The following is a 13,239-nucleotide window of genomic DNA, read 5'->3' as shown; positions in this document are numbered from 1 at the left end:
GAAATTACATTTCCATAATGTGGTAAACCTTTCCTTACATATGAGTAACAATTTCATCGTGGCATGATTTTGCTGAAATCAAAAAGGAATCATATCATTTTGATTAGAAATGATTAAGAAAAGCAAATTTTAATAGGAAATCAAGTCACTATTTTCTGTAATTACTGCCTTTCAAAACATTATCTCCTAACACAGAATGTTATTTGTTTCTCCTAATTCTTTAACAAATGACTGTAGAACCTACAAACTACGAAGTTTAATGCTGTAACTACAAAGGAATTCCCAAGGGACCAAAAACAACTGTCACATTAGTTATCAAAAATCACAACAAAAACAAAAATCATATTGGCTTTGTAAGGGCCATTCCAGCCAACTCTGTATATGTATGTTTCTAACATACATTTTTTACAAGTGTTCTTTTCTAATTTCTCATTCATATTCTGGAAATGCTGGGTCAGGAAAGCTTATGACAATAGATATTCCTGGAAGACAATCAAAAAGCAGTGCTTATATAGTAGGAACAAGCCTATTTAAATTTCAGCTCACTTTTTACAGACTGTGTTTTGCAAAAATTCCTCATTTCCCATTTTAATTCCCCTCTGATTTTTTTTTCACATTTAGCCTGAGCATTGTATGATACTCCTCAGCAGTATTCACTATCTTGAAAGACAAAGCTGCACTGATACAATCCAAAATCGCTTTTAAGTTTGTTCAGTTAAGCCAATGTTATGTTTCTATGTGTTTAAATTTTTATAACAGAGACACTTATTTTAAACTACTTTTTAATCCAAACATGCTAAACTGAAGAGGGCACTCAGAATAACCACATGGTTACTAAGGCTCTGATCATGCAAGATGCTTCCCCTTTCAAACTAGAGTAGTGAATTTTTCTTTAAGGGCTTTTCTGCTGGCTTTCCTATGAGTAATAACCACCAGCTAACAGGGAGAAAGATGTCCTGTCTCAATGCCACAGCCAGTTTTTTAGCTGCTGTGTGATCAAGGCTCAAATTAAATAATGTCACTATCTGTACAAGTAAAGAGTTACTAATATTCAATTTTTTTCTAATGAAAGAAACCAGGGGAGGTATTTCACTCCTAACATCTTTGTCTCAGTCTCTTAACATACTGTGAAGCTGTAGAACAAATGCTAACAGCTGCTGTTAAGCATACAGGGATGCTTTTTCAACCATGGTTTTATGAAACAGTTAACTGAAACATGTAAGATGGCAGTCTCTTTCTCTTTATACTACATACACATACAGGTAACAGAAGATTAACCACCATAAAAAGCAGCATGTCAAGGGAAAAACAAAATATTCCAAATATGTTAGTCTTCTACTACTTCATATTGCTCTCTAAACTGAAGATAGTTGAACTAGCTTTTGAACTAGTTGTTACAGTCTATGACTTCTTGCAGGAATTTTACACAGCACTTCAAAACAAACAGAACCCCCCCCCCCCCGAACACACAAAATAAAACAGACCTGACTCTGGTCCATGCATCTCCCAGTTCCTTTGAGTACTGCTTCTCAAAATGATCCAGAACAACTTGACAGATCTGCTTTTGAAGCTTCCCTTTTGTTTTATTTTCCAGCTTCAGAGGAAGAAGGAAAAAAAACAGTAAGAAATACAATTATTAAAAACACAGTTTATCAACTTAAATCAACTCAGTGTCAGTGATACTGAGATGCTCAGGTATCACAGTCATGTAGCACATGCAATCAAAACTAGTAACAGAAATTTTTAGAGAAAAAAAACAAGTTAGGCTAGTATAGTCTTTTCTTCCCTACCTGTGAAGAGGTAATTCAAATCTTGCTAATATATATCCTTTTAGACATCTACTAAGCTAAGAGGGGAGTTCTTGGGGCTATGACATATCAGGAGCAAAACAAGCAAAGCATACTTATAGAGACTGTTTCCTAGAAATATAATCATCTCTGCCAAGACACATCTCTCAATGTGCTTAATTAGAAGAAAGAAATTCATATGAATCATTGCACAAGTAAGCTGTAGTAGAGACACAGAGCTCTGCAGTTTACTCCAGGACTAGGAATCCTGGAATCCAGGATTCCACAATTAATTCAGTTATAACTTCTGGTTTGTTCTTTTTTTAACCTAAGAACATCTTACGTCTCATTTTAGTGGGGGCAGAGAGGGAAGCAACTTTTGGTCTCTAAACAAACTCTTGCTATTCAAATGGAAAATTTTGAGAAATCTAAAATTTGCTGCTTTCTTGCTCCCTAAAGGTATGCAACCTTCTCCTGCCAACCTAGCACTATCATTCTTCCTGTTTTCCTCCTTATATGTCAACTGTAGTTCACCTCTAAACAGAAAAGCTTAACAAAATGTGAATGGCCTGTTGACTTCAATGAACTGTTGATCTTGGAGTTATTTCTGTTGTTGCTTTTTAATTTCTTAAGTGGGAAAGGTGAATAGCATTGTACAGACACCACCGAAAAAAAATATCTGAAATGACCAAGCAGCTACAACCAAAGCTGAAAGCACGCCAAAGTGCTCCCTTAGCATCACTGATGCTGTAAAAGAACCCCAGGGATTAGCTGTCAGGATTGTTTCTGCTGTATCTGGAAGAGTATCCAACCTACTCATGCCTATCCAACCCTACCCATGCTTAAAAAACTAACAGAGATTTTGCTTTCACAAAATTATTATCACAGCACAAATTGAACTTGTAGGCTAGAGTTTTTAACTTTAATGTTACACAAATTCTGTATTAGGACACCTGCAGTGTAACACAAAGGTAACCACCACCTTATCATGTTTAAAGGCAGACACACACAGCATCAAGGAGAAAGTTGGGTAGCTGTTTTCGATGCAAAGTACCAATCTTAAAGATATATATGCATAATTATAAAAGGGACAACAAAATCATATGCAGGAGTTTGGGATTTATACTGCTCAGGTCATGAGATCTTATTGGAACTTCTTCTGCAGATATAAACCACATGAATGAGTCTCCATAGCGCTTGAATTCAAGAGTGGCCAATTTAGGAATGGGGCTTTAAAAAAAACCCTTTAATTCGCTCCAATGTTGGCAGAATTTGGAAGCGAGAATTGAAATAAATAAAGCTATTCAATAAATCCGTTTGTGAACGGATAGAGCGGAAGACCCAGTGTCTGAGGTGAGGGCCGGCAGCCCGTTACCGGGGAGCCGTTACCAGGGCGAGAGCTCACGTGGAGAGCCCGCGCGCCAGGGCCCTGCCACGCCCCGCGCGCCGCCGCCTGACAACGGCCGCCCTCCTGTAACGGTGGGGAGAGCGCGGGTGGCGCGCCGCCGCCATGACAGCACGGCCCCGCGGCCAGCACGCCGCCCTCCGCTACCCGAGCCCTCGCTGACTGAGTCACTCCTCGACGGCGGATTTCGCGGTCTTGGACTGCGAAGCTTCTTTCCCCTCTCCCCCGTCTAACAGGCCAGTTAGCGTCCCTTCAGGCACGCTTCCTGGGCCCCCCGCACTCGGCTCCGCCGCTCCCCTCCCCTCACCGCCTCACCTGCTGCGGCACCCGGGCCGCGCCGCGCCGCCCCCCCGCCGCGAGTCCGGCGGCGGCGCGCAGCAGCCTCATGGCCGCAGTCGAGAGGCGGCGGGGCAGGGGCGGAGCTCCTCGCGCACCGCCCGCCGCTAGTCTGAGGGCTTCCGCGGTTGAGCTCTGCTCTTCGTGGTTTCTGTCTTCTGAACTCCCCGGAGTTTTTTTTTTTCCTCTCCCCCCCCTCCCCCCCTTATTACAGTGGAAGGCTGGGTTGTCCTCCGGTATCCTCTCTCTTTCCAAGAGATAACTCAGGATTAGGAAACAACTGACCGCTATGTTAATCAACTTACAAAACCGATCGCCATCCCAGAGCCTGCTCAGTCTCCTGCTGCCATCCCAGCTTTATCTGCTTTTTACCACTCCGTAGTCCTGGCTGGCCCAAATTGATGGAGACTTTGCAATTTACTTTGCAGCAACCTGCTCTATACAGTACCAGAGATCACTTCTAGTTTAGCTTGCTGCTATTGCAGATAAATCACCAGAAACATAATTACTCAAACACGCTTGCTGCTATTGCAGATAAATCACCAGAAACATAATTACTCAAACACGTTTTGCACAGATTTTCAGCTAACCTGGGGCTGTTCTGTGGGAACACCATCCAGCAGGACCATCAGTCCCTCACCAGTTCATCCGTGGTTCCTGGTTTAGCATGCGGCTGCCAAAACGCATGGGCAGTTCCTCTTCCAAGCGCTTCACTGTATCAAGGAAATGCGAGAGGCTGTACAGAACTGCCGACACCTGCAGACTCCTCCTGTAAGAAGCCACTCTGTTGGCCATCTCTTGCTGCAAATTTTGTGGCCTCCCAAAATTAAGTCACCATATCACTGCCTTCTCTCTAAAACTTACTTGTTTATAAGCTATTGCTGATTCCTTCAGGAAGAGCAATGCCTTGGAAACTTCAACTTCATTCTTTTAATGCTAGTTTCTATTGAATGGCTACTCACACAGCTTCTGCAAACTCAGATAGCACTCTTGCCTTTACACCACTTTCCATTTTGGATTTTAGAGGCTATCAGGTAAATAAATATTTGAGTTTCAGGCCATGGCTAATGAATACTAAGAACACTTAAGCAAATTATCATCATCAAACTTGAAAGCTTATTTAAAGTGTTTCAAGCAGGATCCAGAAAAAGTGCCAGTAAGTAATGTGTACCACCTTTATGTCAAACGTGAAAGGAGACCAGAAAGGGTTTTTGATAAGTGAATTTCAGTATCAGATACGGAACAATACTGTTGTAAAACTACAGGGCTAAGTTCTGAGGCTATAACTCTGCCCAAGACCAATAATACATACAACAAAATACATAAAATGAATTTATTTTACTTGATCATTAAAGTAAAGAAAAAGGATGCTTAAGGAATCACCTTATCCTAATTATAGACCAATATTCCAGTTGTAGGTGGTGCTGTCAGTGTTGCTTACTATGGCAAAAACCAGTAAGTTTTGCAACACACATCTCAGGAAGCAACAAAGGGACTTAATGTTGTTTAATAGCAACACTACCATCACAAACATACAGACAGACAACACTTAACAGCAAAAAATGCACCCCGAGAAGCATCTTTATTTTGTGCCATTGTTCAAGAGATGGGTTGACTTCGGTGGGAATGAACTTCAGCACTTTTCGAATAGCAAACTACTGTTCCTCTTACGAAAAAACACCCAAACCTATGTGATTTCTGTCATCTAAGAAATTATACTTGCCACAGTAGTTGACCATGTGCATGCCTGGACACACTATAAAACAACAAACTACAAGTTTTATCACATTTCTGCAAAATCTGGTATTACTTTACAACCCCAATGTAACTTCATTCCATAATTCCAATAAGCTAACTTACCTTTTAAACTTACAATTACTAGGCATGTTTTTGCATTCAGGAAAGCAGAGGAAAGGAGACTATACAGACCCTACTGTCCCGTGATATTTTTAGAGGGTGTTGGATGGCTCGTGTATCTTAAAATTAGTCAAAATTCAGAAATACCACTAACAATACATCAGCATCCTCAAAATCTGAAGCAAGGACATTACTATGACTTTCAGTTTTTTGAGAGTCCACTGCTTCATGGAGCAAGCACAAATTCTCAATCTTCTGAGTCTATTATTATATATTAATTTAGAACTATACAGGCATATTTTTCTTGTTTCTCATACTAGGGCAGATTTTGCAAAAGCTTACTAGGTTTTATGAAAATTGAAATCATGGACAACTTACAGTGATAAGCAACACACTATCATATTGTAGCCCTCTTTGGCAAACTTACAACTGTATTTTCCTGTGTAATAACCATGCATGTTTGGCCATTGATTAATTTTAGGATACTACTTTTTTAAGTAGCAAATACAAACATGGTTGGAAGACAGACTAACCATCAGTTTATTTGAAGTTTTCAAAAATTACTATCATAGAATCATAGAATGGTAAGGTTGGAAGGGACTTCTAGAGATTATTTAGTCCAACCCTCAGCATGGCCCATGCGGGGATTGAACCCACAACTTTGGCATTAGCAGCACCACGCTCTAACCAACTGAGCTAAAGCTGCCCCCTGACTATATTCTGAAAAAAATCTGAAAAAAAATTTTGAAGTGTATGTATACACTTCAAAATTCTGAGGCTCCTCTCATCTTTTTTTTCCTCAGTCCTTCAGTCTAAGATCTCATGATCTTAGTTTATCAGTGAACCATTATTTCAACAGCATGGCTACCTTATTCAGGCCTCCATCGTTCTGTTAGTCTTCACAAATTTAACTCATTTACTGGACCTTGCTGAATGGACTTTGTATCTTGTTAACATTCTCACTCAACTTTTCCCTCTGTCTCAATCTTTCCACTAGCCCAACAGAATTTGAAGTGATGAAAATTCATATTCACTTGGGAGTACACAGTAGCAATTGACCTTTCTACTTTCCTAAATCTTGTAGAAGAGCAGAGATTTTGTTACCACATACCAGTTGCCAGAACAATCCTAGGTAAGAAAATACAGTTTATCTAAACAGTAGGAAGAAGTAAAAATGTAGTTTAAAATGTGGTTCCTAGATCCATTTAAGGATGCATCTACTACTAGAGGGTTATCTTCTGTGTTAAGCAAGAAAAGTAGTTTAAACTGAATGAATTCCAGAAGCTAAAAAGTCAATAGACAGTATTGCAAAGTTAATGTGCACCCTGAAATTAGAGCATTAAGCTTTCAATTACAATGTTGAAAGATCTTAGTGAAAGAAGAAAAATACTGTTTAAGTGTTATTTTAAAAAAAGGTCTATGCTGCTGTCTTTGTTACTGTCTTATCAATATTTTATAGCATGACATCACTTATCCAAAAATAACTCCTTTTAGGAAAAAAATGGTTACCACTAGAGAAGAAAATTAGCATAGGACTACTCTCAGCAACCATGTTTTAAAGTTCCCTAAAGTCACAAAATTGAGAAATCCAGTTTTAAGTTGCAGATAAGCCTCCAGAGGATATTTACAGCTCTTCAACTTTCAAGGGAAAGATACTCACCTCAGCCTTTATAAAGCTCCCACATACTGCAAAGTCCAGAAAGGGAGAGTTAACATGGGCTGAAACTCTGTTACACAGAGGTTTCTAAGGGCCTGCTGATGGCCAGTTGGGCTATTTATGTGCTCAAGGATTGGCACTAACACTTGCCCTGCAGGCCACTCTGGGTAGCAGAAGTGCACCTTGCTGCTCCATTTCTGCTCCATCTTGATCCTCAGGAGAGGGCTCAGGAGAGGGCCATTGGAGAGCCCCACGTCAGCTGGCTGCCATTGCAGGAAACATGTCTAGAGCACCACCAAGAATGTGGAACTGAAAGGGACATCTCACAAGATTATCAAATAGCTCCCTCTAAAGTCATAGTGCTTCTGTCCCCCCTCAGCAGAAGGATGCCTCCCTTGCTGTGAATTATTTACATGGAGAAACCACATCATAAAAATGAAACAACATAATGGACATCAAATATATCTGCCCATAATAATACAGTTATAAGTATTGTTTGCTATTTAAAACCTTTAAATTTCTGAGTAAGGTCCTTCATTCCATGGATTCTAGGTTTGGACTAAAAAGTACACAGAATGACAGTGATTACCTTTTTACATTACTTGAGCTCATGAAAATTACTGTTCCTTATCTTAGAAGAGACATATTTCACTTACCTTTAACATGTTTTTTCTAAAAGGAATTTAAAATATTGCACAGAGACAATGCTAAATGTTATGTAGAACATTTTGGTATGATTACTACTCCTATATTTATTTAAGTGCAAATACTCTTGGCTGAATGCACTGATAAATTTTGAAAATACTGTTACTGACAATGAAAAGCATCAGAACCTTACCAACTCTTATAATTTGTGGAAGAACAGCAATTTCTTATTGAGCTATCTCAAATACTAAGTGCACTAGCAAAAAACTTTAGAAGTATACATATATCCTTGAATTAATTTATCAATATATTCTATATGACTAAATTGCAATGGTTAAAATAGGCAAAAAGTTCCATCTATAAGGACTCTATTTTGTACTTTTTAGCAATGCAAAATGCATCCATTAAACATTTATGACTATATCTGCCTCCAAAAAAATCTAAATGTGTGATAATATGGGAAACACTGATGTTGTGCATTAGTTTTATTCTATACATACATGTCATCTTGAGCAAATAAAAAGTCAAGGTAATATAAAGTACTGTAAAAACTAATTTTATAATTACAATGCACATTCATAAATAAAACTGAAATTTTGTTTAGTACTTTGGTTGCATATAAGTATAAATTTATTTTAACAGCAGGAACAAAGGTGATATACGTGTACAAACACATACAACATAGATAACACACATTTCACATATAAGTATCAACATATTACTTTTCAGTTTTTCAAATTTTGTTTCCACAGCAGTATTTAGCTTTTACTAAAGAGTTCAATTAATTTATTTTAGATTAGTTTTAAAATAAAAGGTAATAAATTTGTAGAAACTGACGCTGTAAAAATATAAGCCTACGAATGTGGAACTTTTAAGCCAAAGAATTTAAGTGATAATACAGTTAATGATAGTAAGATTAGGGTTGCATATGTAAACTTTTATGCAAGAAAACCCCTGCAGTAAAGGTAGTGTTTATTTAAAATGAAAGTGACATAAGTCCTGAGAACAATCAGACAGAACCATGTTACCCTATTAGATTACAATAGAAGTATTCCCATTCTGACAGTCACATATAAATTGTTTCATACTTGCACTAAGCTATCAAACTTGGAATATTCCTTTCCACCCCTTCCAAACAATATTCTTAAGACTGATGATTTTTTCACCAAAGAATACTGTTTAAAATTCTAATTAATGATTTCATTTCAATTAGTATGGTAGATGTTTATTTGTATAACTCATTGACGTAAGGGACATCTGGCAAAGCCTTCATGCAAAGATTTCAAATGTCGAAGTGCTGAATATATATGTTGTGTCGATTTAACAATTACTGAAGTCATTTGGAAATACCATGTTATGGAAGACTGAAAGTATAATGGAAAATTGTCAGGTAATGCTTCTTCAAAAAACCTTTGATTAGGACTTTCATCCTTGCTGTAATTAAGTGGTGTAATTATGTATATTTACACAGTGTACCAATGGCTGACTCCTAATGTAAGAGAAAAAAACAGCATGTACAGACCATTTAAATGAGAATAAATCCAATTTTAACCTCTGCTGTTTACATATCACTCATATCTGATTTTTATTAGAAAATTTAAAAATTACATGGAAGTGTTATATATGAACTTAAAATTCTGGATGTTTTTGTTTTTAAGATGGTATTTTGGTATTATCTAGGTAAAAAGTGCTAGAGCTTATGTGTGCATGTTAGGTAATTCAGTTTTTCACCACAATTGATGACTGAATTTGTGCAAAACTTCTGTGCATGCAATTTTTGTATATGGTATAGTAGAAAATACAATATTCAGCAAAAGTTTTTAACTTAATTTATTATCTACACCCAAGTCAATTTAAAAAAACTAAGAAAGCAATTCATAGTAAAACTTTTAGACAATTCTAATAGCATAGTTTTGTGTTAAATGTATTTATCTTAGACTTTCCTTTCTACTTTTCCCCCTTCATAGTCCCAGAAATATGAAATATGAATCTGATAATGTAATTCCTAACAAAAGGTATTGCTGCTGTAATAGAGAAAGAAAGAGTCAAATGTATTCTGCTCATATGTATTTGGCTATCAACTTTCTAAAGCTTTCATTTTACTAGGAAGAGATATTGAAGTCCACTCAAATTTTCAAATAGTTTTATAAAAAGTTAGAAAAATAGTCAAAATTTGTTGCATAACCTTGCTATATTCATTCTAACATATATGAATCTTACAAAATGCTTTAGAATTAATTATTAAGCTGCAAAAATACCAATCACTGCTCAGCACCTGGAGAAAGATCTTGATGAGAACATACAAACTAGTATTATATCATACAAAGTTATTTTTCTTCAAGTTTACAGCTATGAATTTTAGCAAGCAAACTCCCAAAATATTCAGTACCATATTTATATGAGCATTCTTAGACACATATATATTACTTGCTTTCATGTTAAATCTTGAAGAAGTGCTGGTGAATGTAAATAATAATTGACAAATGAAGTAGAAAGTCTGATCAACTAAGTACAACAGAATTAACTCCAGGTTTAATTGCCACCAAGTTCTTATTTTGCAACAAGCTGACAAGTTTTCCTTCGAGGAAATAATGTTTCTAATAAAACTTCTTGATCATGTTTTTTAAATGTTTTCTGTGATCCAGTTAAGCAATGATATCATGGATATCACTGTTGGGTCTTTGGCGTACAGTCAGTGGGGGTAGAGGTTTTCCATAGAAATCTGTGCAAGAAACACCAGAGAAGAAAAACACATTAATCTATCATTTACCATATCCCTTGCTTAAAAGGCTATTTGACCCAGATAAATTCTCGCTACTTTAACAAAAGCTAAGTAAGTAAATTGCAAGTTCAGGGCTAATTCCTGCAAGCTACTTCCAGACATAGTGCTAATTAAGGTCTGGAGATATACTGGCCAAAAGGGTGCTTAAGTACCTTTTATTATACATCAGCATTTGCAAGATCAAGCCCAAAAGTAATTTATAAACACTCTTAAAAATAAGGCATGAAAAATTCCAAATGTGCAAGTAACAACTGAGAAATTGAAGTATCAAAATTGGAATTTTTCAAGGCTGTACTGCAATACAGTTTCAAGGGACCATAACTTCAGGCAGGATCCAAAATTTCAGTATGATTTCTATATGACAGCTATTTAACTTTCTAGAAGCGGTATCTTAGTAAGTTTTAGCTATAAGCACAACATTTTTTTGTGGCCAAAAGAGTTTAGGAGAAAAATCAGAAAATTGTTCAAAAAAAGTTAAATACAGCAGAAGAGAATAAGAAGTATTCTAAAGAGAATAAGAATTATTCTCAAGTGTGTGTTATTGATATAAAAAATACATGCAGACTGGTACATGCAAAGCATTTCACAGACAATATCAAGAAAGATGGTGGCAGGTAACAGGTAGAAATCAAGAAACAGGTAAAAGCAGCTTTTTGAAGCATTTAAATCTCAATTTCAGTTATACTGAAAACCTCTTCCCCAACAAAACATAGAACCAATGATGGCCTGCCAACACAAAATTCAGCTTTAACAAGTAATAATTGTCCACATTCTAACTGTATCTACATATGCAACAATCTGTGTTAGAACAGCATTTCTAAGCTAAAATTAAAAAAGCATGGAAGTTAGAAGACATAATTTCAAAAATATGCATTCATATCTGTAGGATCAAGGCTTTAGTTATCCTTACATCTCTTCAGTAAAATAACATTTTTGTATACTGTCACAAATCCTTTGTTTCAACCGAACAAAGATACAACACATGATACCATGATATCTTATGGCATGATATCATGCCGTAAGAACATGATATCAACTGCTGTTGTTATCATGAGATCAACATATTAACATGAGCATTATCATGATACGCTCATTATAGGGTATATGAAAACCTTTACAATGAATGTTTCTATTACGGTCAGTCTCTTGAGGCTGCTAAGAAAGGAATTTAAAGAACAGGACTGTCAGACTATTTTAGCTCTTGTAAGGAGAGAGGTTTATCACACTTACAAAAGTACCCTTCAGTGGTAATAAATAAGACACTCATTACCAAGTGTTGTGCTAGAACCATTAGCATGGCTGGCAAAATTGCAGTCTTTAGTAAAAATAACTCTATAATTAGAGATTTATATAATTGACTATAGGGCCTGTTAACTCTGCCTAAACATCCAGTATAATGTTTGCTGATATGAATGACATAAATGACTAAATCTATATCCTAAATAGTCTGATCACTAATACTGATGTTTTTCAGTCTGCACATTAAATTATTAAGACAGATTTATGTCTTTGACAGCTCTTAGCACTAAAAAAACAGACTTTGCTTTAACCTCACACTACACTCATCTTTTGTATTTCAGTAGTAATGTTACTATCACATATCTGTGTCACTTAAAAAAAAAATCATTTAAAGACAAAAACAGAGAAATAACTGCTATCCTAAACTGACAAATCTTCACTAGAGTGCATGCCAACACTGCAAAACATTTATTCCTGTGATTTTTCATGGACTAGCAGAAATCAACACTACAAAAAGCTATATTTGTTTTAAAGCTTAAGGAAGTTTAGATTCTTGACTTATATTAATTTGATAAAATATCAAATTTTTCAGTGATACACTTTTGGATGTGGACTTTGGCCAAAGTACTTCTGAAAATAATATTTAAGCCAATAACATGGCTCTTGAAACTTTTAAAAAAAGACTGTTTAATTTAGACTGTTTAATACTTTTTTCTTTCCTTGCATTTATGGACACTACCAACTTTATCTGGGACCCTGATAAAAGAACCCGTCAGACATCCTCCAGAAATTATGATTTTTCAGTCTAGCCCATATCAATCCTATGTAGGATTCATTTTATCCCTTCTACCTTTTTAGCCACTTAGCCAGTAACTGACAAAGGGAAAGAGTTTCAGTATTGGTATAGAAGAGTTCACCCCTTATTAAGCCTCAGAGGATCCAAAAATGCCCAGAGAAGAAAGCCTTACCAAAGACCCAGCTAAAGGAAAAACTTTCAGTGCAGATCATGCCTTCAAGACATTTATGTCAACTGATCATGAAGCCAATAATAATTTCTGATTTTATAAAAGTAGAATACCAGAAGAACTTTTAAGACCACATTTACAGTTAATTTTGGGGAAAAAAAATCTAAACTGATTTGTTCCTCTGCCGAAGAATCAACCCACAAGAAGTTGGTTTTCAGGAAGATGCAATTCAGAGAATGTTCTGAATAATGGAACAAATGTAGGCTCCACTGGTCTTAGGAAAAACTCTAATAGAGTTTCCAAGAAGAAACAGGTTTTCTGTCTGCAAAATACCTAAAACTCATTGAAAAAACACTACTGGGTGATGGAAAACAGGCAAAGACAGATGGCAACCTAAAATCATTCCAAGATTTCCAATGGTCTGAGCAAAAAACCAACTGATTCAAGCAAAATAAATAATTGATGCTCGCTGATAATTAGGACCTAACCAAAGTTTTGACAATGCTGGACCATGCATTTGTAGAGCTCTTTTCATTTATAAATATTTTTCTGCAACTCTTCTGCCT

The 13,239-nt window shown here is 36.4% G+C and overlaps 2 protein-coding genes across 4 annotated transcripts in view; both read right to left on the bottom strand.

Annotated features, from left to right (window-relative positions):
* Positions 1-3,579, bottom strand: part of NSUN3 (NOP2/Sun RNA methyltransferase 3) — a 66,891-nt gene extending 63,312 nt beyond the window's left edge. Inside the window, exons 1-2 of the mRNA XM_062574138.1 lie at positions 3,508-3,579; positions 1,485-1,594 (exon numbers count right to left, since the gene is read on the bottom strand). Of these exons, the coding sequence (XP_062430122.1) occupies positions 1,485-1,594; positions 3,508-3,579 (182 nt within the window). The remainder of the gene's footprint in view (positions 1-1,484; positions 1,595-3,507) is intronic.
* Positions 3,580-8,642: 5,063 nt separating this feature from the next.
* Positions 8,643-13,239, bottom strand: part of ARL13B (ADP ribosylation factor like GTPase 13B) — a 50,006-nt gene continuing 45,409 nt past the window's right edge. For all 3 annotated transcript variants that reach the window (XM_062597043.1, XM_062597028.1, XM_062597037.1), the window contains one exon: positions 8,643-10,409. In XM_062597043.1, the coding sequence (XP_062453027.1) occupies positions 10,333-10,409 (77 nt within the window). In that variant the 3' untranslated portion in view covers positions 8,643-10,332. The remainder of the gene's footprint in view (positions 10,410-13,239) is intronic.

Source organism: Rhea pennata, chromosome 1, assembly GCF_028389875.1.
Source record: "Rhea pennata isolate bPtePen1 chromosome 1, bPtePen1.pri, whole genome shotgun sequence".
Classification (NCBI taxonomy): Eukaryota; Metazoa; Chordata; class Aves; order Rheiformes; family Rheidae; genus Rhea; species Rhea pennata.
This window is presented reverse-complemented; position numbering and strand designations above follow the sequence as displayed.